Below are 24,394 nucleotides of genomic sequence, written 5' to 3' on the forward strand. Positions count from 1 at the left end.
TTTGGTCGCACAAAATACGGTTTAAAAACATGCAGCGGACAGGCAGCTAAATATAAAAGGTACAGCTAGTTAGAACATTCATTTATCACGGCATATGTAAAGTTACAAAGATTCTTGACATTGGCAATTATTTTTTGCATATTTTTTTCTGAAGTTAGTGGAGCAAGGCTCGAAGCTGAGTGTCAAACCTTGTAGTCTTTCTATGGAAGTAGTGGTCTAGTGAACAGAGAACGACACCTTCGCCTGTGCTCCGACCAGGTTCCACACGAGTCTGTGGCCAACCACCGTTCAGGTAAGCGCAACACTGTAACAGTTCTTGATCAACTTATTTTATTGCCTGACATTCATGCGATTTATTGGTTTTTTTTCTGCAAATTCCATAGCATGATTACAAAATCGTTTAGCTAGACATGCATTTATACAGCTTTGAACGTTACAAAAACTGCACTGCAGTGTTTGAATCTGCCGTGCATGAGGTCAAAATATTTGGCTCACTTTCTGTGTCAGTGTGTTTCCGTTTCTTGTTTTTTTTGTTTTACTTCATGTTGTTAGAGCATGGCTGTGATTAAAAAGCAATAAAAATTGCTTTGTAGAGCCATAAATTGTTAAATCTGATATGCATCTGTCTGTTTTCAACAGCTTGCATCCGCATCCAACACACAAGAAGAAACCAGCACAACGAGATTAAAGTGGATTCGACTCATCAGCCGTGTAGACACAACAGCAGACGGAAGGCACAAGCTTTTTTCACCTGCAAAAGATGCAAGGGTTTGTTCTCTACACTTTCTTGATGGCACACCAACTGCAGAGATTTCTTTCCCAACACAAAACTTGGGATACCCTGGATTTCAACACAGAGTAAGTTTAAAAAAAAAAAGTTCTTGTTATATTTTGTGTGTGTACGCAGTAAAGAAGATGGGAAGGTGTTGAATGTATTTGTTCACACATGCTGCTTCTAGTATCACTATGATGTGTCTGTGCCTTACAGCTTGAGTGATTTAATTGACTTTTCGTCTGTTCGTGTGTTCTGAAATCTGAACAAGAATGAATGTGGGAAGCCAAGCTAAGTTTTATGTGGGTGGTTTGTTTCCAGAGTGCGATTTGATCAACATTAGGAGAGCTCTCCATAGAAGCCAAAGGAACAAAAACAAGTGTACCGGGGAATTCACAGAGGGAGTTCTGTATTGCACTGAAAATGACTACAGTGGGTCCAAATGACCATGCACCTTTATAAGTTGAAGTTGGGGGCATTGAACCCAAACGGACAACATATGTGGAGAACCCTGCATGAAGATGTAATACTACCATAAATACTGACAGAATGAACCCTGTTTGGCAATGTTTCAGACAGCCAGAGTGCTGATAGACATACCCCGACCAAAGCACCGGCTAGGCAGAAGAAAATGGGCAATGCGAGATCTGGAATTCCAGTTTGAGGCGTGCCAGGCCCAAGGATCATCAAGGGAGAGGAATGGTGTGCACAGCTAGTTGATTGCCAGAAAAGTGTGACTCTGGCCCTGAACAAGACCCATTCGCGACGGAAACATTTCTGGGTGCTCTTGTTTTTGCTTATTTCTTGATATTTTTTTGTGTATAAGCAGATGCCAACTTAATGCACACCCGTTATGCGCAATCTTATTGCAATGAGTAAGCTGACTAAGGAGAACAATAGACTGAAGAGACAAGTGAGTGTGTTCAAACTACAGATTGCAAACATGGCTATGAAAAAGAACGCAGACAGAAAAAATACATGGTTATTCAGAAATCTGATTTCTCGCAGAACATATCATATTGCACTGGTATAGCCACGACTAGTCTCTTCCAATTAAATCATGTTTTTAGTGTCACCCTTTGTAACAAGAAGATGGCAGGAAAAAGTCAACAATTCTAAAAATACAAGAATTTTTAGCGATCAACCAATGAGTATTGACCCTAAACGTTATAGTATAGATGAGATGTTGTTTATGCAACAGAGACGATGATTAGACCTTAAGGATCTAGCCTATCGGTTTCGCTAATATAGGTAGAATAAAGTACATGTCACCAGAGTAGCCAAGAGCAACCTTTAACAATTTACTGGTTTGTTTTCATTTGTTTGAATGTTTCTCTCTTCTTCCTGCGCACAGTCTTCTCTCCATTTCATGTCACCTGTGCATACCATAACATTTTCTGAGAAAAAATGTTTGTTTGGCTCACATTTTGTGTGTGTCTTTATTGATGTTCGTATGATGCAATGAGTATGTCAGAACAAAATCTGAGTTCTCGTACTTTGAAATGGAGAATGAGAGACAAGACAAAGCATTACAGCACAAAGTCAAACATATCAGCACTTGCAAACAAAATGCACACAATACAGTCAGCTCAAAAAACTTTACTTATGTTGATAAACGTTATCACTAGCAGCAGATCAAATCTGATGACTTCATCCACTTGGCAATGAACATATTGGGAAGAAATATATCTAGTTTCATATATTTATATATATATACCAAAAACACACATGTAGTACAGTAAAAGTCATATCTATAATGGTGTACACAGGAACCTTCCTTTTCAGAACTCCAAACAATAATCTGATAAAAAAAATTCCAGTACAGAAAAAGAGGGAGTCTTAAAATGTAGGAAAACTTACATAGGTTTTGACAAGACAAACATTTATATTTTAGATGCGACCCACCCTACTACCTTTCAGGCTGAAAACTTACAGAAACGAAGCAGCTGTTCAACAATGTTGCTCTGCCCATTACATGTGTAAAGACAGGGGCGGATCAGTTGCTTTGTAAGGGGGGGGGCACTTTGAATCGAAAGTGAATGTGATGGGCGCGAAGCGCCCGAATTTGCTAGGGGGGTCCGGGGGCATGCCCCCCTGGAAATTTGTTTTGCCCAAAGAAGCAAAATGGTGCCATCTGGTGCCATTTGAACTTAGAAATGGTCATAGAATCAGCATAGAAAAATCTTTTTTTTTCTTCTTTTTTTTTCTTTTTTTTCGGGGGGGGGGGGGGGGGGGGCACGTGCCCCCTGTGCCCCCCCCCCCTCGTCCGCCCCTGAAAGAGTAGAGCTTAATGCCTGGATCTGGCAAAGCATTTACATGAGTTGACAAATTGTTGAAATAAGAGTCGTCAGGATTGTTTACTTTGTGGAAGGGTTGCTCTCCTTGTTTATCTGTGTGGTTTCATAGTTAAGAGGAAAAAGCTGTTCTGTTAATACCGCTTTCCCTACTTCTACTAGTTCCTCCTGTTGCTGCCTGTATCAAAACGGGAAACAGGATTGGATTACTTTGGGAACAAGAGGTTGTGATGGCTGGCTCTGGGAAACAGGTGGTTGTGATGGCTGACTATTGGAGACACCTAGAAGTCTCTTTCTGATTTTGACAAAGATGCAATCAGGGGCTTCCTCCTCCACAATGACTTGCAGCCTGTTGCACATGGTCAAAACCCTGCCAAAAGGGAAAAAAATAAAATAATCAATATGAGAAAGAGACAGGAGACAACAACTTTTACTAAAGCATCATTTAGGACAATTTACCAAGTTGTACATAACAAATTGCTCACAAATTTGAGTGCAACTTGCATGAAGAGCATTTGCAGGGATGGCCAGATCTCAAAATCTTCACTTGCCAGACAGGCGGGTCATTTCAAGAAAGTCCAGTCCACCAAAAAGAATTGCTTGCCGGGTACAAACCCCAGTTGCTATAACTGCATTGTTTATAACGTTTTGAAACTAGAGTATTACAACCAGAAGTGTTGCATTTGACGAGAATTTTCACTAGCCAACCAGGTGAGTTGCCAAGCGGTTTTAACTAGCACAGCGGATTTTTTGTACTCGCCCCTGGTCATTAGTCAGATCAGATGATTTGACCATCCCTGAGTTTAGAAAGTCTGTTCAGTCATTGCTGATTAACTGTATCACTATCAGTATCACTGCACTTTTTTTTTTAAAATTATATGTATATAACATATATTGCTGACAGCGACAGGCATAATTTTAGTGTGTGTTAATACTAGTATGCTGGTTTTTTCAGATTTTGACACATTCCCTGTTCACTGAAACCAAAATGTTGTTAGGCCACACAAACCATCTTGCAATTCAACTTGAACCATTCTCTTGTTCAAAAGTAAAGTGCAAGGTTTCCTACCTGTAAGCCTTTCCTCCTTAAAACTCGTTGACGAGGCGATGCATGAGGTCGAGCTCACACTCACAGGCAGCCGGTGATGAAGACGCTTGGCCACAGGAATCGCCCATCTTGCTGCCTTTCAATCCAGTTGTGATGATGAATGGATAAGGATAAACTTGAGCACACCTTTCACATACAACTTCTGCTTGTACTCCCGAAGAAGCACCCTCTCTGCATTTTCTGCTTCACGGTCAACAGGAATCCCATCTCCCAAGTTCCAAAGCAGGAAAAGCTCTAAAACAAAAAGGCCTTGAGATCAAATCACAGTTTTTCGCACCTGTGGAAGGCATTCTTTTTCACCCCTCATCACCATTTTGTATGTAAACTTACAAAATACTCACTGACTCAGCTTGGGGTAAGCTTAGCAGCTATACAAACTGGCAGTGGCAACTTAGTATGCATGTTTGTTGTTTCTAAAAAATCTAACCCACACGTCAGATTGAAAATGGAAAACTTTAGCATACACTATCGCAACATGTATGCATCACGAATCGGAATATAGTTATGCTTCATAGTAAGTTAGATTCCGTGGACAGATCAACGGCACTTATTCAAGTTTTTGACTTTAATCAACTGAAAAGTTACAGATTTACAGAAGTTGCTTTTTGACTCACATGCGAAGCAAAAGTGAGTCTATGTACTCACCCGAGTCGTCCGTCCGTCCGAAAAACTTTAACGTTGGATATTTCTTGGACACTATTCAGTCTATCAGTACCAAATTTGGCAAGATGGTGTATGATGACAAGGCCCCAAAAAACATACATAGCATCTTGACCTTGCTTCAAGGTCAAGGTCGCAGGGGCCATAAATGTTGTCTAAAAAACAGCTATTTTTCCCATTTTCTCTGAAGTTTTTGAGATTCAATACCTCACCTATATATGATATATAGGGCAAAGTAAGACCCATCTTTTGATACCAGTTTGGTTTACCTTGCTTCAAGGTCAAGGTCACAGGAGCTCTTCAAAGTTGGATTGTATACATATTTTGAAGTGACCTTGACCCTGAACTATGGAAGATAACTGTTTCAAACTTAAAAATTATGTGGGGCACATGTTATGCTTTCATCATGAGACACATTCGGTCACATATGATCAAGGTCAAGGTCACTTTGACCCTTATGAAATGTGACCAAAATAAGGTAGTGAACCACTAAAAGTGACCATATCTCATGGTAGAAAGAGCCAATAAGCACCATTGTACTTCCTATGTCTTGAATTAACAGCTTTGTGTTGCATGACCTTGGATGACCTTGACCTTGGGTCAAGGTCACATGTCCTTTGGTAGGAAAAATGTGTAAAGCATGTGAGTCGTATGGGCTTTGCCCTTCTTGTTTGAAAATATTACAATGCACGCGAAAGCGATCTGTTCAATATATAAACAAGTCACGTAAGGCGAAAATACAACATTTAGTCAAGTAGCTGTCGAACTCACAGAATGAAACTGAACGCAATGCAACGCAGCAAGACCGTATACTCGTAGCATCGTCAGTCCGGGCTTCGTCGAAGATTACTTGACCAAAATTTCAACCAATTTGGTTGAAAAATGAGAGCGTGACAGTGCCGCCTCAACTTTCACGAAAAGCCGGATATGACGTCATCAAATACATTTATCAAAAAAACGTTCGGGGATATCATACCCAGGAACTCTCATGGAAAATTTCATAAAGATCGGTCCAGTAGTTTGGTCTGAATCGCTCTACACGCACGCACGCATGCACGCACACACATACACCACGACCCTCGTTTCGATTCCCCCTCTATGTTAAAACATTTAGTCAAAACTTTTTTCTTTTTTTTTTCCCTTACACCTGTTCCTTGTCCCGGTGTGCACTCACGCCGCCCCGTCCCTGCACTCACTGTTCCATGCACATCTGAATTTCGTTCCGCTGCCAGACTTGTCGATTTTACAGACGCTCCAGGGAGGGATGTCGGGTCGCTGCGGTAGGCTACCCTCGGAAGATGACACTGCACTTCTGCTGAGTCACTTCGACGGTGTTCAGTAGTGGGTCTGTCCCGAGCTAACGGACGCAGCCCACTACCTACTATGCCCCCTACTAACGACATTGACAGCTAAGTCGTGGAGCCAGACTGAGTGAGGGTCCCCTCCAGAGAGCAGACCGCCACCACGTCCCTCCGTCGACCCCCCAGAACGTCACACGTTGAGGACTGACAGCAGAAGTACTATTCAGGGAAGGATCGAACAGGAACACTGAGACCAAGGTCACCATGAGAGCTCCGGGCATGAAGGGCCACAAGAGCAAGGACACTTTATAATTTTGGATGATTAATGAGATGAGGATGATTATAATGATGATGCTATGGATTTCCAATTTGGTTTGAGACTACGTGACAGGGCAGCACTCTACGCTTACTGTCATAATATATCCTGGTGTCAACCAGGCCCGAGAACTGCCGCACCTGCGGTGTTGGTCAGGTAAACAGAACCTGAGCACCCTCAAAGTTGCATTCGTTAAGTGAATGACACTCGGCTGTGTGATTCCAGCCTTCCCATAGGAACCATAGCACTTCCACTCTGGGTAGGAGCCGACCGCAGCCCAAAAAACCCACATGACCCTGATGGGATTCGAACCCACGACCTCCCGGCCCACAGCCCGATGCGCTAACCACTGCGCTACGGGGGCCGGTATTGTCAAAACTTGACTAAATGTAAAAAGCAGATGTGGTATGAGACAGTAAGTAAGAGAGTATTAATATATCCTACACACTGTACTTTGCATACCTCACCAAACCTTGATCTCTTCCAAAGCCTTGTGCAATTTCATATGTCAATTTAAGCAAAGAGACGTCACTCTAGTAAGTATGGGGTGACATCATAGTTATAAAATTATCCAAAGGGAAAAAGCTGTCAAATTTATCAGGAACCAATATGCCGTTTCACTTAAAAATACATTTTTACAAAACCAGTATACATATGATTTAATTTGAAACATTATGAATATGAATTCATTACCTTGTAGTTTGGTTGTGGGACAATATGTCCAGATGGCGACTTGAAATCCCTCGTTGAATTTAATGCACTGGATTCATTCTGTGGTATGGCATATGTCAATTTTAAGTGAAAAAACAAACAAACCACACAGACATACACACTCACAAGAAACTTAGTGCACATCGAAGCATCAGAACACAGAGCAATACATGGATACATTGGAACCAAGGACTACTTTAGTAGTCCTTGATTGGAACCCATCATTTATCAGTACTATCACTTTTGCATAAAGCACACTTTTGTGCAGCAGAACAAAAATAATAATTTTGCGGGATATGATAATTATCTAATTCAGTGTTAATTTAACTTTCAAAAATAATATGTATCATTGAGTTCGTCAATAATAATTTCAACAAGAAGAGCAAACGCTCGATCGAGTCACTTTCGCAGTTCTGAATATTATATGAGGCATCAGATGGACAGGAAGAAATTGCTATTCACAACACAATGCATACCTGAAGCATACCTGTGACCTTGAAAAAGGTCAAAGGTCACCAAAGCAGACGTCAAAGTGTAGAGGTCACTGGGAGTCACGTTCACATAAAATTTGAGCCCGGTCACTTTTATAGTTTCCGAGAAAAGCCCAACGTTAAGTTGTGTGTTGCCGAACAGAAAAGGCTAGTTATCTCCCTTGTTTTTCTGATAACGTTCGTAAAAGGCTACAGATGTAAATACTTTGATGTAAAGAATAATCCTACAAAGTTTCAATCACATCCGATGAACTTTGTCAAAGATATAAAATGTCTAATTTTTCCTTTGACGCTGACCTGTGACCTTGAAAAAGGTCAAAGGTCAACGAAACCATCGTTAAAGTGTAGAGGTCATTGGAGGTCACGACTAAACAAAATATGAGCCCGATCGCTTTGATAGTTTCCGAGAAAAGTCCAACGTTAAGGTGGTGTCTACGGACGGCCGGCCGGCCGGCCGGCCGGCCGGCCGGACAGACTAACACTGACCGATTACATAGAGTCACTTTTTCTCAAGTGACTCAAAAAGTAAGTCAGAAACAATAACAAATGAACACAAATGAACATAATAAATACCTGAAAAAGCGACTTTCTTGCTGCAGATTTACCACTGTGGTTGTCTGCTATTGCCTATTTAAAAAAAAGGGGTAAAATATAGGTAATTAATATACCATTAGCTTAACCGAGCGCTGGTGTAGCAATGTCCGAATTCTTCGGATGTCAGCTTTCTCACTCGATATATACTTGAGACTGAAATAGCTGTTCCCTAGACAAATTAAAGAAGTAAACTTATAAGGATAAAAAGCATGTCAGTTTCTTGCAAGTCAAGGAAAATTGTGGTGAGATTGAACATATTGCAACCCATAACATTGAGTGGTTATGTCCCTTAGATTGAAGATGAATCAAATTTCAATTTAAAAAAATTGGTTTGACAAATTTGTTCCCATAAATCTAATGTCAGAACTATCAGAGGGTGGTTGAAATTAACCACATGCTTTAATTCTGTTATTCTAGGGAGAAAATATCCCGCGATACCATGGATGCACGGAGCTGTAACTTAATATACGTAACATATACATACCACAATAGCTGTTAATAACATTTATACCTGGCGTTTTGCAGTAGGCGTCTCTCCTGTTGGTGACCTGTGTGCCCTCTTTGTCCCAGATTTGTCCTCTGACCAAAACGATGGGCTTCTTTCATCCTGTGGTACGACACAGTTAGATATGTTACCAGCGGCACAACATTCTATCCTGATGCGTTTTGTTGTTTCATGTGTTGTGCTTAAGTATTGTGATTGTAGTGTAAATGTGTTTTTTTCTTCTTCCAAGAACATAGTATTATGCATTTGAACAGTAGTACATGAGGGAAGGGGATTGTCAGTATGGAGTTTATGAGATATGTACATTAGGCTTGTTCATGTCCTACTTATAGGCGCGCGTGCGTATCTAATGTTGATAAGCAAATTTAGTATGGGAGCAAGTATTTTTGTCTGCTCATACTGACTGTGCTGGCAAAGAGAAAACTGTGAGTAATGAATAACAAGATGAAAATAAAGTTGACTTTCGCACAGAAAATACCATACTACATTCACGCTCTTCAAATGTAAATACACCATATTGACTAGCCCATCAAATCCTGGCTGACATTCTGCCCATAGCTGCTTGTGTGTTTGTGTTTTCATTCTATTTGTATGGGTGGGGTACCATGGAAGCTAGTGTAACAATAGATTCAAAGAAGCTTTGATAATATTTTCACAACAAATTGATTTTACTGTCTATATTTTGTAAAACATAAAGGATTACAAAATAAATCAGTGTTGGTTTTGGGTGGTCACAGAAGCCAGTACTTGTTAAGTTGTTATCACTGGAACCCCTAATCAGAAGTTGGTACTGTGGCATGTGTTCATACTGGTGCAGCGGTATATATATGTTACAGTTAATCTGTGAAACCAGGGAATAAATGTATTAACTAGGTAATACATGAATTAACTGACGGAAAAAACCAGTTAATTCATGTATTACCTAAAATATTTTAGTTCATACACGTATTCCCTACTTTCACAGATTAACTGTAACATATATAATGTGAAAGATAGAGAAAGAGAGAGAGAATGGTGCTCCTATTTTTGCTTAATTGACATATTTATTTCAAAAAAAAAGATAGAAGTAACTGTTGTAAAAATTGCAATCGTAAAGAAAATGTAATGGCAGTAAACTTGGAAAGCACAGCTAAGGGCAACACTGTAGAATGCACCGCGCGTCTCCAACCACTGTGATCAAAAATAAGTCAACTTGAGTGCGCTATCAATAATTATTTACAATGCTTCAGTTCTACCACAGGTGGAAGGTATCATTCGCTGGACCACCACTATCATAGTCTTACTATGATATTGGTAGTCTTACTATGATAGTGGTAGTCCAGCGAACAATATTTTCCGCCTGTGCTTCAACATCACCAGTGAACACAACCTGGGAAGCAAACATCTAAATCTAATATTTGATTTTGACCTAAATCTTAGTAATTATAGCAGAGAAAAGACTTACCATTCTGCGCATCTGTCATGAATTCCGTACACACAAAACTGATGACAGTTAAGAGTGACATAACTTGAGCCAACGGGAGTGACCAACAGTCGACAGAATAACACTGACAGCCGTCGTCCGAAGGTGGCTGAACGGACGTGAACCTAACGAAAATAAAGCACGTTCAGCAAATCAAATTATAAAACATACACGTAAAATATCAGGTGCTCTTCTGTCATCTGCTCTTCATACTTCATTATTTTGCACGTAAATCAAACCCTAAATTTTACACTGATAAACGTTGTTCGCTCGACCCTAGAGTAGAGTATGGGGCAGTTGTCTGGGACCCATATATTTAAAACTGGATACCGACAAAATCGAGAAGATTCAACACAAAGCAGCGAGATTTACCTGCAAATATTACAGATCCATGGAGAAAACCCGGTTGCGAGAGATGCTGCAGAGACTGAACTTGCCATCAGACTCAGCACTTGCTGACCGGCGTAGACAACTTCGCCTGACGATGCTGTACAAGATAGCTGGAGGGTTAATACCAGCCATACCCCCAGAAAGTTTTCTCACACCCGCAGAGAAGAACAAGCGGAAAATCAGACCAACAAAGCCTATAACAACTCGAGGCCATTCAAAATTCCAGTGTTAGTGTTAGTCTGCCATTAAACTAACGACAACAAAGAAGGGAAGTAAGCCTGAAGGGGTTTACGGGAGTTGTCTGCCCCATTATCGAAAGATACTTCCGGTTATAACCATCAGAAAACAACAAAATGTGCGTTCTCACGATCATTGATGTCTGCATTCTGTTAATAACTTTGTTATTATCATTCTCCTCAAGCCTATCTGTCTATTAAGTCGAGCTAAAATGGGCTACGTTCAGCATTTGTACATTTCCTTCTGTGATGTGACTATTGGATGACGTCATCGAACCATCGTTGCCTAAGTTAATTTGAATGGAAGCTCGCGTCATCATAATTAGCGTAGGTTCCTAAATGTCAAGTGTTGCTGCTTCCAGTGACAGGAAGGTATGTATAAGTTACAGCTCCGTCCATCCATGGTATCGCCTGATATTTTGTCGAGACTGGGTCAATGAATATGATGACGTCACTCGAGGCTCTGCCGAGAGTGACGTCATTATATTCTTTCACCCCGTCGAGACAAAATATCACGCGATACCATGGATGGACGGAACTGTAACGTATATATGGCATGACCAAAGTAAAGAGAATTTGTCATGGGATGTGGAAACAAATCATTGGAAATTCACCATGGGCAATCAACCCAAGCCTAGAAGTTGTAGAACTATATTTTGTTTCAGTCTTGGCAAGGCCAGTTTTGTCCAGTTCCGGAAAAGACATCATGAATTCATTCACCCTGCCGATACGAAAAAAACAATTCCATGGATGAAAACGTATAAGCTGATATCCCGTGACGCATCAAAGCTAAATTTTGTTTTGAAATGTCTTCACAACGTACAGATAACTTATAACGACATAATCGCCTTCACAAGACAGAAAAAACGCACACTTTGTTTTTCGTCTGCTACAAATCTAGTCTTGTTGGTTGACGGAGAGAATAAAGCTTCAACCGTACCTTCATCAACAGGAATAAATGCTCAATCCGCTGTCAGTTCGCAACTGAACCTTGTTTTTTTTTCTTGAACTTTTTGGTTAACATTGAAACGGCAATCCAAGAGTGTTTCAGCTGTTTCAAGACACAGGCTTAGCTCCTTCTTTTGAGTTGCTTTTCAGTCTAAAATGACACCGGAAGCGAACAAATTGTCGCGTATACTGTTGTCACAAAAAGACGTCATGACAAAGTTACACGCAAAGCGAAAGAGACTTTGACGTCATTTACTTTTGTTCGGAATTTTCCAGCTGTTCCTTGCTTGTCAGTGAAGACCTGACGTGAGTAAGCTTACCCTTTGCAGCTGTGAAATAATCAGTCTTGTGTCTCGGTCGTGTAGGTACAGAGTTTGCTTCTGCAATCATTGTGTTCGTGTTGATGACGGCTTCATAAGATTTCCATTTTCTTGTTTCTGCGGCTGCGCAAGTTATTTTGCCTAGGTCATGGCCGAACTTTAGGCCTACGGAGAAATATCGCTGGATATTTTCTCCCTAGATTAACAGAGACAAAGAAGGGAAGTCATGCATGTATAAGTTACAGCTCCGTCCATCCATGGTATCGCCTGATATTTTGTCGAGACTGGGTCAATGAATATGATGACGTCACTCGAGGCTCTGCCGAGAGTGACGTCATTATATTCTTTCACCCCGTCGAGACAAAATATCACGCGATACCATGGATGGACGGAGCTGTAACGTATATATGGCATGACCAAAGTAAAGAGAATTTGTCATGGGATGTGGAAACAAATCATTGGAAATTCACCATGGGCAATCAACCCAAGCCTAGAAGTTGTAGAACTATATTTTGTTTCAGTCTTGGCAAGGCCAGTTTTGTCCAGTTCCGGAAAAGACATCATGAATTCATTCACCCTGCCGAGACGAAAAAAACAATTCCATGGATGAAAACGTATAAGCTTATTATCCCGTGACGCATCAAAGCTAAATTTGGTTTTGAAATGTCTTCATAACGTACAGATAACTTATAACGATATAATCGCCTTCACAAGACAGGAAAAACGCACACTTTGTTTTTTGTCTGCTACAAATCTAGTCTTGTTGGTTGACGGAGAGAATAAACCTTTAATCGTACCTTCATCAACAGGAATAAATGCTCAATCCGCTGTCAGTTCGCAACTGAACCTTGTTTTTTTTTTCTTTAACTTTTTGGTTAACATTGAAACGGCAATCCAAAAGAGTGTTTCAGCTGTTTCAAGACACAGGCTTAGCTCCTTCTTTTGAGTTGCTTTTCAGTCTAAAATGACACCGGAAGCGAACAAATTGTCGCGTATACTGTCGTCACAAAAAGACGTCATGACAAAGTTACACGCAAAGCGAAAGAGACTTTGACGTCATTTACTTTTGTTCGGAATTTTCCGTCTGTTCCTAGCTTGTCAATCAATCAATCAATCAATCAATGAGGCTTATATCGCGCATATTCCGTGGGTACAGTTCTAGGCGCTCTGCAGTGATGCCGTGTGAGATGAAATTTTATACGGCCAGTAATTGCAGCCATTTCGGCGCATATTTACCTTTCACGGCCTATTATTCCAAGTCACACGGGTATAGGTAGACAATTATTAACTGTGCCTAAGCAATTTTTGCCAGGAAAGACCCTTTTGTCAATCGTGGGATCTTTAACGTGCACACCCAATGTAGTGTACACGGGGGGGAGTTCGGACACCGAAGAGAGTCTGCACACAAATTTGACTCTGAAATAAATTTCCGCCGAACCTGGGATCGAACTCACGCTGACAGCGGCCAACTGAATACAAATCCAGCGAAGACCTGACGTGAGTAAGCTTACCCTTTGCAGCTGTGAAATAATCAGTCTTGTGTCTCGGTCGTGTAGGTACAGAGTTTGCTTCTGCAATCATTGTGTTCGTGTTGATGACGGCTTCATAAGATTTCCATTTTCTTGTTTCTGCGGCTGCGCAAGTTATTTTGCCTAGGTCATGGCCGAACTTTAGGCCTACGGAGAAATATCGCTGGATATTTTCTCCCTAGATTAACAGAGACAAAGAAGGGAAGTCATGCTGTATATAGCTATTCTGATGGACACGTGGGGGGGATTCGGGGGCTGTGATTGGATGGTCTCACACATCCCTTTTCCGATCATCAAAGCATAACGCTACGAAAGTTGGCCATTTTTGCCGATATCCAAACGATATCGGCAATAACAAAGACGCATGGTTCCGGTTTCTTCCACGTGTATAAAGTACACGCATACCTCGCCAGGCTTGTGTCTGTGACTAGTCGACAGACGGTGCCATTTGCTTTGTGTGTGTTTTTGTTGTTGCTAACTGTACATGACATACATTACGTGTAAAATCCAGTTCTTTAACTGGCAGCAAACCTTGCAAATTTCCAGAAGCTGCAATCTGAAGCGACCTGTCTCTGATTTTTGCAGACGATCTCTCCAATCACCAATGTTTAACACAAAATCAGCAAACTCTCCTGTCACATAGAACGTCCATTGTGTAGTGCAATGTTGAAATGAAGTTACCGGTCTGAAACATTTCGTCGTTTCTTCTGAGACAATCCTTGTTCTCTTATCATCTACAGATTTACCGCAGTCTTCACCACGCGAATTCCCAACAGAAGTCAGACTTTCGAACATACAATCTACGTAGGCAAGCGTGATACGTCATAACGTCATATGATTCCTAAGATATTGACGTAATGCTAAGCATCCGGTTATCTTGAGTTTTCTCCGTAATACATGTCCGTGGGTTTTTCAATGTTCGGTTATTTCCGTGGCTTCATGCAGAAAGGGAACCGTCGTCTGCAATCAATGACATGGACCATTCTGGTCCTTGTTGCTGACAAAAACATGATTTTAACACAGAATTTAATGTCAGAATAGCTATATAAACGCTATTGTGTTTTCATCGTAGCAATAGGGTCCGATATTTAGACTCGAACAAGTATAATGCGACTCGTCTTCGACTCGTCGGCATTATACTTGTCTCGTCTAAATATCGGGCCCTATTGCTACGCTGAAAACACAATAGCTGTTAATAGAGATTGATCATTGTATACAATCAATTTATCATTGTATACACAAATTACACAAACGTCATCTTGTGAGGGACCAAAAAATATTGAAACTCTCGGATGATTTTTTTCTACGGTCTCGGTTGATACCACAAAAAAATCATCCTCGAGTTTCAATATTTTTCGGTCCCTCACTCGATGACGTTGTGTAATCTCTATATACCAAAGGTCTTTCGCTGAGTCTCTCCAAGTTTCAAACATGTTCCCTTGCGTTTTCTATATTGATACAGAGTAAACATTTGGCTGGATGTAATTTGGAATTGGCTCGAAGGCAAACCAATCTCGATGAATTCAATTAATTGTGCATGTGAGTCAACATGCTCGAGCGCTGACACCAGTCTTGCCAGTTGATGTGTTTGTCAGCGCTCAACCTGAACAGAGTTGTATCTATATATATAATACGACTTGTGTCTGTGTGTGTGTGTGTGTGTGTGTGTGTGTGTGTGTGTGTGTGTGTGTGTGTGTGTGTGTGTGTGTGTGTGTGTGTGTGTGTGTGTGTGTGTGTGTCCGCGATGCACGGCCAAAGTTCTCGATGGATCTCTTTCAAATTTGGTGGCCATATTCAGGGACACCCCGGACACAATCTGGTCGATGAGATATTTCAACACGTGTTCTCAGCGCGCAGCGCTGAACCGATTTTGGTTTTTCTCTGGATCCATTCCCAGTAACTCTTCCTTATCTTCTCCAGTGTTTTCAGCGTTTATCTCCCTTCCTTCGTGTGGCGTCAATTCATATTCCCGTTTCTATTTTTAGAAGGTCACTGTCGACAACGCTCAATCAATATTCCCGTTATACTATTTTTACTCTTCTCCAGTGTTTTGCGCGTTTATCTCCCTTCCTTCATGCGGTGCGCCGGCAAAGCCGGCGTACATCCCGCAAAGCCGGGTCCCCGGCGCAGCCGGGTATTTGGCTCGACTTCTTCCCGGCGAAGCCGTACCCGGCGAAGCGGGTATTCATCTAGTATATCATATAGCAATGGGATTGGGGGCGAGAGACAGAGAGATGATCAGTGAGACAGACAGAGAGAGAGACAGAGAGACAGAGACAGAGAGAGACAGACACAGAGACAGAGATAGAGAGAGAGACAAACAGAGACAGACAGACAGACAGACAAACTGACAGAAAGACAGACAGACAGAGAATAGAAGAAGAAGACGAAGACGAAGAGAGATGGAGCGAGATAAAGAGAGAGAGAGAGAGAGAGAGAGAGAGAGAGAGAGAGACATAGACAGACAGAGAGAGACAGCTAGAGAGAGACAGAGAGGGAGACTCAGAGAGAGGGACAGAGAGAGAGGATGTCTGTGTCTGTGTATCTGTGTCTGTATGTGTGTGTCACGTGCTGGCGTGTGTGCAAGTGTGGTTTTTTTTGTTTTTTTGTTTGTTTGTTTGTTTGTTAGTAGCAGTGTTTAAATGTCGAAGCTGCTTTTCCCACTTTTACCAAAGAGACCGACTGTATGTTGTGTTATTGTATTTGTCAGACTGGATTGTACCAAGTCCCTACACATGTAGTAATGCGCTTAGAGCCAAATATTTTTGTTTTTTGTAAGGGATAGGCGCAATATAAATACACTTTATTATTATTATTATTATAGACCATTTATCCTGGACCGCCAACTAGCTCTCTCTCCGCTCTTTCTCTCTATTACGAGGTAGTGGCCTCTCGCATTTAGGAACCTACGCTTACATGGCCTTTCAGAAATAAGGGGGGTGTCATATCCGGTGTCGATTGTAAACATGGACGAAGTTGCCGAGGTAAGTTCTGAAAATGCTAAAATAAACTCAGCTAAAGTGCATATGGAACATGTTTTTCGATGAGTTTTGTTAAGTTTAGTTTGGAGTTTTGGAAAATCCAGTTCATTGTCACCTCCCATTGTCACAAATAACTGGAGCGTGCTTTCTTTTCACTGTCTTCGAATCGCTGGCATTTCAAACCGGACGCTAAAAAATCGTGGACAGCGCACTAAAGTCTGCTCATAAGGGTGTGTATTTGTGTGTAAGTGGGCGTCGTTGTGTTTCTGACTGTCATGTGCATGTGCGAATGTGTGTATGTGTGTGTGTGTGTTTGTATGTCTGTCTGCTTGTCTGTCTGTCTGTCTGTCTGTCTGTCTGTAAATGGGCGACGCCATGTGTGTGCGTGTGTGTGTGTGTGTGTGTGTGTCTGTCTGTCTGTCTGTCTGTGTGTGTGTGTTTGTGGGGTGTCATATCCGGTGTCGATTGTAAACATGGACGAAGTTGCCGAGGTAAGTTCTGAAAATGCTAAAATAAACTCAGCTAAAGTGCATATGGAACATGTTTTTCGATGAGTTTTGTTAAGTTTAGTTTGGAGTTTTGGAAAATCCAGTTCATTGTCACCTCCCATTGTCACAAATACCAGAGCGTGCTTTCTTTTCACTGTCTTCGAATCGCTGGCATTTCAAACCGGACGCTAAAAAATCGTGGACAGCGCGTTAAAGTCTGCTTATAAGGGTGTGTATTTGTGTGTAAGTGGGCGTCGTTGTGTTTCTGACTGTCATGTGCATGTGCGAATGTGTGTATGTGTGTATATGTGTGTGTGTGTGTTTGTATGTCTGTCTGCTTGTCTGTCTGTCTGTCTGTCTGTCTGTGTAAATGGGCGACGCCATGTGTGTGCGAGTGTGTGTGTGTGTGTGTGTGTGTCTGTCTGTCTGTCTGTGTGTGTGTGTTTGTGGGTGTGCGTGTGTGCGTGCGTACGCGCATGCCTTTATGTGTGTACCCAAACCTAGCCTTCAATTCAAATGAATTGGACGGAACATTACTTTATGGTCGTTTACAAAGTCTTTATGAAACAAAACATTCTTGCTAGGCAGTTTTACTAACCAAAACTAAACAACACCCACCCCCCCCCCCCCCACCACAAACACATGATACACGTGTGCATTGGGTTACCAAGCAGACTTGATCTGTTCCTGGGAAAAGGTTACTGTTATGCTGAATTTTCAGTCTTTTTGAACATACGCTTCCTGGGAGTATTTTGGTCGAGATGACATTTCTAAATTTAGCTTGGGTCGTCCTTGCGTGCTTCATGGTTTGCTGTGATATCGCAGAGCCGTTGGAACGGGTCACCCGATTTATTTAATTTTAGTCAAGCAACCACACAACTAAAACATGTGGTTTATGCGCCAGGATATAGGAAAATGCTGTAAGAGGAGGTCTCATACTTTATTTTAATGGTTCATATTTAGATTTTAAAGTAATATGAGATACGTTGCCTTCACGTATAAAAACTGTTTTATACGTGATCACGCCCGTATCAGAAGCACGCACAGCGATCGACAGTGGGAATACCCGCAGTGATAGGGGTTTAGTATGCACGTAACGTGGTATCTAACGCTCAGAAGTTGTCAAAAAGAAGGTCACAGTGTTCACGTATTATCGAGACACCGACACATTTGCACTAAAATCCATTCTAGGGTAGCTTTTCCATTATTTTTTCTACCGTAGGGATTGAATTCATTCCACTGAACAGATTTAACTACAAAATACATTTGAACGAGCGGTATTTTGCTTTCTGTGTCTGCTTTTCGAAGTGAATCGAGGCGAGCACACTCATTAGGCCCACAGAAGGATACGCGACGTAAGTCTCAGCGCCTTGTCGTTCGTGGGGTCATGCTCTTGACACATCGGCGAGTACGATGTATACAAACCAGAATTATGAAATATGGACTGAAGTGTGAAGGAAAGATTCCAGAAAATATTGAGCATCCTTACACCCTTCTCAGATGGTTGGACTTGATAAAATCTGACATACGTTGCGCTGACGTATGGGAGGGTTTGCTACGTGAACACGTACCTAATCACCACACGCCGCAGCGCGACCCGCATGCGAGAAAGGTGCTCTGGTAGGTGACGTAGCTGATAGGGACGCAGTTTCTAAACCTCCCTAGGCCTATTGTTAGTTTGCTGCTTTTCATGGGATTGTAACTGACAAACATGCTGCCCACTTCAAAATTACGTTTCAGGCTTTGCAGGCTGTTGCCAAATTTCGTTGCATGCAAATGCTGACGCAGGCGAGAGCGTTCTATACAGTTTTGTATAGACTGCCACAGGTGCAGTGACAGGTGCAGTGACAGGTGCAGTGACAGGTGCAGTGACAGGTGCACTGAAGTGTGCGTATAGTGGGTTAACTGAAACACTGTCAGACTGGGTGACATATAATTATACGGATAAGCAAAAAATTCTGTTTACGCTGTGACGTTCACAAAAAGTTAACAGACAAACAGACAGTCGAGAGACAGAGAGAGACTCCGAGGTGAGACGGACAGACAGACAGGCAGGCAGGCACACGCACGCAAACAGACACTCACGTAGACACAGACAAACAGGCACACACATAGACACAGACAAACAGGCACACACACTCTCACGCACATTCTCTCTCTCTCTCTCTCTCTCTCTCTCTCTCTCTCTCTCTCTCTCTCTCTCTCGCTCTCTTTCTCTCTCTCTCTCTCGCTCGCTCTCTCTCTCTCTCTCTCTCTCTCTCTCTCTCTCTCTCTCTCTCTCTCTCTCCGGCTGTTTGTCTGTCTGCATATAATTATGAATACCTGTCTGTCTCACCGTTTCTGCTTGCTCTCTTCAACATGAACAGTATAGACACACACAATCTCTGGCTGGACGTGGCAAACCTAAAACCGGGAAAGGCACTTCTTTGCATTGCTAAAGGGGGAACAAATCAGCAAGCAGTGTGGAAGTGGCAGGGTAAAATCACATCCCAGACCTAACTGCAATTAGGGCTGTTACAACTTGTTGCCAATCGCTTTTTTTTTTCTTTTTTTTTTTAGGCTTTGGCACGCAAACATTGGAAGCAAGTCTTTCACACGATTATAGAGTTAGTTAGCAAGGACGGGTTCTCTCGAGATTCTGAACAGAATATTGAAGTCCCTATAGTTACACCCACGTACGACCTAAGTTCGAGAAAGACTCCCCGTTTGAAGGAGTAAAACATCGGGAATAAGTATGGAGTAGCGCAAAGAAATAACAGCCCAGGTCTAACTACAAGCGAACCGCCGCAACACGCAAACTAATAAAAGCATAAAAGCAAGGCTTTCAGTCAAAATGTAAAAAGAGTTGGACAACCAACATGACAAGTTCAAACGGCCGATATTTTTGTTTGGCTGACCGATTTTAATATTGCGATCCTGCAAGAAAACAGAACTCAGTTGATGGGTCGCACATGCAGATATTAGCCACACTCAAAAAGAAGAATAAAGGCTTCCCACAAAACTGTCTTATCACAGAAATCAGTCAAATTAAAATGTAAGATCATGGCAATAGCTATATTTTCATACTCATAACAAGTAATTGCAATCAAAACCGGTTGGACGGACTGGTGATAATTTGTTTGGGTATATCGCCTAACAACAGGCCAAATACCGATAATAGTGTCCGGTCACGCTAACGCTCAAATAAATATACCAGTTATCATCACTAATAAGCGTTTCCGACCAAAAATATAACCCAAACTAAACAAAGAACAAGGAACTTAGTCGATAAATATCGACAGGGGGCCGACAAATGGTTTAAATGTGAAATGTGTGCATATGGGTGTGGGTTTGAAACAAACAAACAAACCAACCCATGTGAACCCCGGGCCGCAGGCCTTCGATGTAGTGATTGAAAAAAAAGGATGTTCTCAAATGGTTCAATTCTCATTTGGTCTGATTCTCAAATGGTACCGGTATACTCCCCCCCCTGGCCGCAGGCCTAGGATTAAAATTTTATAGACACTGACCTTCTTCCCAGGGGTCATTGACCCAGTTTTAGCTATGAGAGGTGGTTCCCCTTTCATATCTGAGAGAGGAAACACTTCCTGCACCCGGGTCAGTGACCGAGTTTAACCTATGGGGAGTTTAACTTATGGGGCGGTCTCTTTGATGTCTTGAGAGGAAACTTGGCCAGGGTAGTGCATGCACCAGAACTGGTGGACACCATGGACAAACATGAAATCGAAGCAGTTTGCTTGAGGGAACGGTCCTCAGCAACTCAAACTTCTCTGTTTTCTTTTTTTAAGAAAATCTGACTTTCTTTGTGGCCCCCTGACTCCGACCCCCTCCCTCTGTATGGACCCCCCTCCATAAGGACCGATTTTTGTCAACATTTTCAAGATCGGTAGAGAGGGGTTCCACTGTATTACCTAACCGCTACTGGCAGACGGCCTCAATCTTCACGCGCATAGACGAGATTAATAGGTGCTTGGTTTTGGTATTTTGAATTACATTACATTAAACCTTTGTTGGGCTTCATGGTCATGGCAACAGCCATAATAATATTACATGATGTATAATATTATATTTCAGCATATGTGAATTACATGTCATCATACCAAACTGTCATACATTTTTATTCCTACATTATTCTGATTGATCACAACCAAACCTACTATCATTGGACACATCCAAATGCAAGCGCCTGTTCTTGACAATTTCCCACTGATCTAAATATAAAATCAGTGCAATTTCCTGGGTCGGGCTTTGCCACAGACACTCACGGTTTTGCCTGTAGGTAAAATGTACAATGTATTTTCTGATTTGTACACAAAAGCTTTTTTTCTTTTTTCTTTTTTTTAACATAACAATGTTTAATGTCACTGTATGTTTAAAAGACCATGGTCACATTTGTAAAACAAATGTTAAATTAGAAAATAAATAACATTTTGGTTCATGATTTTTTCCTACACCTGTGCTAAAAATAAGAAATAAAAATGTCGGTATATAAGTCACTCAAATACAGCAAAGTACGAATGGTTTGAGTTTGTTGCGGTTGACCCTGCACAGGTCGACCTAAGATGTTTTTGTTGAACAATTTTGCCGTCACACCTCCCATAGGGTGACGTATTTCACAACTTCCTGTGTTACACAGACTCAGTGATGACCAATTTTGCCTTCAACCCTCCCATAGGGTGACGGATTTCACAACTTTCGACTGATGAACAATGTTGGCTTTACCCCTCCCATAGGGTGACGGATGTCACAACTTCCTGTGTACACAAACTGATGACGTATTTCACAACAAAATGGCGCTGCCCATGGTCAACCTCGAAACTATCCGTATAACACAAAAACCACCGTCAATAACAACAACAACGCATTTGAAAAGGAGGCGCGCAATTTACGACATACCATTGTTTAAGTCATTAACTAATGTGTTACATATTGTGTCATGTTTACACACACACACACACACACTCACACTCACACACACACACACTCACACACACACTCACACACACACACACACACACACACACACACAAATACTCCTTCCCACGCTCCTCTCTGTCCCTAGTCTTAGAAAAGAACACAGATACAAGTCTCTCCAGCAATTTACCCTACCGTTACATCATGAAAGGCTCCTCTAAGCATGACAACAACAAAAAAGAGTACACCAGCATGACAAATAGAAACATGAAAAAGACCCCCCAACCCTACCCACCCAACCTAGTCAAAACAAAAAAGGTGAAGAAAAAAGTGTGAAGCAGCACGGCAAAATCACAGCCCACTTCTAACGGCATTTAGGGCCGTTACAAGTTGCTGCCAAACGTGTTGGCATGCAAACACTGGAAGCGGTTGGCCGTTCAAGGAGCCAGACGCATGCGCGCACCCACACTACTAGGACACAAACAAAAGAGATGGTGTGGTGTGTGTGTTGGGGGGTGTCTGTGTGTGTGTGTGTGTTTGTGCGTGTGTGTGCGCGTGTGTGTGTGTGTGTGTGTGTGTGTGTGCGTGTGTTTGTGCCTTTTTTCTCAGTTTAAAAACAACAACCTGATTTGGTTATGTAGACTAATAAAATTACGTTGAACATTTTAGATTTGATACGACTCATTAGCGTTAAAACGCCATTTTATACTTAAAAGCAAAGCGAGCGAATCTGCCATTAAAGCCCACTTCCTCTTTCCACAAGAGTTTTACAGAACTAGTCAAGCTTTTCATGAAAAAATAATACGTATCTGATAAAACACACTAGCTCTAGCCTGCAGCTGAATTTTATGACGCATACAAATCGCTTGAATAGTTATTTAACCCAAGTCAACCACACATCCGCGTCGGTGGTTTATTCGTACTTTGCACCATATTGTCCGTGAAGGCGCATGCCCTATGGTCGTTTCCGGTCTGCTGGTCACACACTTCCGTTTTTCATGGCGTACATCCGGGCTCCGTATTTTCTTACCTTCAAAGCTAGCGCCAGAATGAGGACTAAACGCCGCTGGTGGCTTCATACAATATAAAAATAAAATTGAAACATCATTGTCAATCTCTAAGAAAAGTAGTCAGGATGTCCCCTATTGGTAAGGGTTCAAACGAAAGTATGTTTATAATGTATACGCGGGTAGGAAGGTATCTATTATAAGGCCCACTTCAACAGTACAAAATCGGACCGGCACGGTTGGCCGAGTGGTAAGGCGTCCGCCCCGTGATCGGGAGGTCGTCAGTGGGTTCGAACCCCGGCCGGGTCATACCTAAGACTTTAAAATTGGCAATCTAGTGGCTGCTCCGCCTGGCATCTAGCATTATGGGGTTAGTGCTAGGACTGGTTGGTCCGGTGTCAGAATAATGTGACTGGGATATGAAGCCTGTGCTGCGATTTCTGTCTTGTGTGTGGCGCACGTTATATGTCAAAGCAGCACCGCCCTGATATGGCCCTTCGTGGTCGGCTGGGCGTTAAGCAAACAAACAAACAAACAAAAAAAGTACGAGTCGGTTCATCAAGGAAGGGCAGAGAGGCAGAATAAAAAGGGAAATCTCACCCCATTACGCACTGCACTCGAAGTAAACATAATCTTGGAACACGTTAAAGTTAGCGCAGCGTATATACAGATGCATTTTGTACAGTTCAAGTCATCGCACAGTATTGTAACCTTCCCATGTCCTTTTACAGGAGCATGTGGCTAACTAAGACGAAGGCTAACAGAGTCTAATCTGAACCCTGCGGATAACTCGACCACACCCGTCTCGGACAACACAGACAGACGGGAGAAAAGGAGAACCCGCCAACACCTTAAGGCTTACAGAGACTGTGGAGCAGAGTTCACTCCCTTCTGTCCACATTGTAGCCTGTGGTCAAAGCTTCACCCCCAAAAAACATAATTCTAAACGGTTTTCATTGCACATCAGCATAGTAGCCGTTGTCTCCCATTCAAACCATCGATTGTCTTATGCTCACACATTTCAACTTACACATTGTTACGTAGCCTGTTCCCCGACTGCACAGCAATATTCTGCAAAATGTTCTGAAATATTGTTGCTCTCTTGTCACAATGAAAGTGAACACTTGTATCATGTTTGGGCTTTGCTTTAAATGCTCAAGCGTTGGCGTCAAAGACCAAAATGCATTCAAATGATCGAAGAGCAACTCAAACTTTCATGTCGTTTTTGGCTCACGTAAGTGTAGCCTATGCGATGCTAACTTTTGTCTGTCTGTGCGTGTGTATGTGTGTATGTGTGTGATAGAAACTTTAACATTTGACTGAACACCGAAATACTAATTTTACCTGGTTATTATCCAAGCAACAGC

The 24,394-nt window shown here is 42.0% G+C and overlaps 1 protein-coding gene, 1 long non-coding RNA gene and 1 other non-coding gene across 5 annotated transcripts; 1 reads left to right on the plus strand and 2 right to left on the minus strand.

Moving 5' to 3' along the window:
* The first annotated feature begins 249 nt into the window (after nucleotides 1–249).
* On the plus strand, nucleotides 250–2,197 carry LOC138958771 (uncharacterized). The gene is made up of 3 exons (XR_011453501.1): nucleotides 250–292; nucleotides 640–858; nucleotides 1,348–2,197. It is a non-coding gene; the product is annotated as an uncharacterized lncRNA (long non-coding RNA).
* Nucleotides 2,198–2,996: 799 nt separating this feature from the next.
* LOC138958770 (uncharacterized) lies at nucleotides 2,997–10,970 on the minus strand. Of its 3 annotated transcripts, none has more exons than XR_011453499.1 (7): nucleotides 10,587–10,965; nucleotides 10,197–10,339; nucleotides 8,759–8,854; nucleotides 8,322–8,416; nucleotides 7,145–7,222; nucleotides 4,136–4,408; nucleotides 2,997–3,436 (listed from the first exon to the last, which is right to left on the minus strand). XR_011453499.1 is itself a non-coding variant. In XM_070330051.1 (7 exons), the coding sequence occupies exons 2-6, from the start codon at nucleotides 10,206–10,208 to the stop codon at nucleotides 4,304–4,306; spliced, it is 345 nt and encodes a 114-aa protein (XP_070186152.1). In that variant the 5' UTR covers nucleotides 10,209–10,339; nucleotides 10,587–10,970; the 3' UTR covers nucleotides 2,997–3,436; nucleotides 4,136–4,303. The 3 variants fall into 3 exon arrangements, 1 of the variants encoding a protein (XP_070186152.1); XM_070330051.1 differs by lacking the exon at nucleotides 8,322–8,416 and adding an exon at nucleotides 8,227–8,280 and having other exon boundaries at nucleotides 10,587–10,970; XR_011453498.1 differs by lacking the exon at nucleotides 8,322–8,416 and having other exon boundaries at nucleotides 10,587–10,955.
* Nucleotides 6,743–6,816, minus strand: Trnah-gug (transfer RNA histidin (anticodon GUG)). The gene has a single exon. It is a non-coding gene; the product is annotated as a tRNA-His (tRNA).
* Nucleotides 10,971–24,394: the final 13,424 nt, after the last annotated feature.

This window comes from Littorina saxatilis, linkage group LG2, assembly GCF_037325665.1.
Source record: "Littorina saxatilis isolate snail1 linkage group LG2, US_GU_Lsax_2.0, whole genome shotgun sequence".
Taxonomy (NCBI): Eukaryota; Metazoa; Mollusca; class Gastropoda; order Littorinimorpha; family Littorinidae; genus Littorina; species Littorina saxatilis.

Coding starts and splice junctions, on each gene's coding strand:
- LOC138958770 (XM_070330051.1), bottom strand. Junction 8,281..8,758: donor CGCCTACTGCAAAACGCCAG/GTATAAATGTTA, acceptor TTTTTTAAATAG/GCAATAGCAGACAACCACAG. Junction 4,409..7,144: donor TCCCACAACCAAACTACAAG/GTAATGAATTCA, acceptor TTTTTGTTTTAG/AGCTTTTCCTGCTTTGGAAC.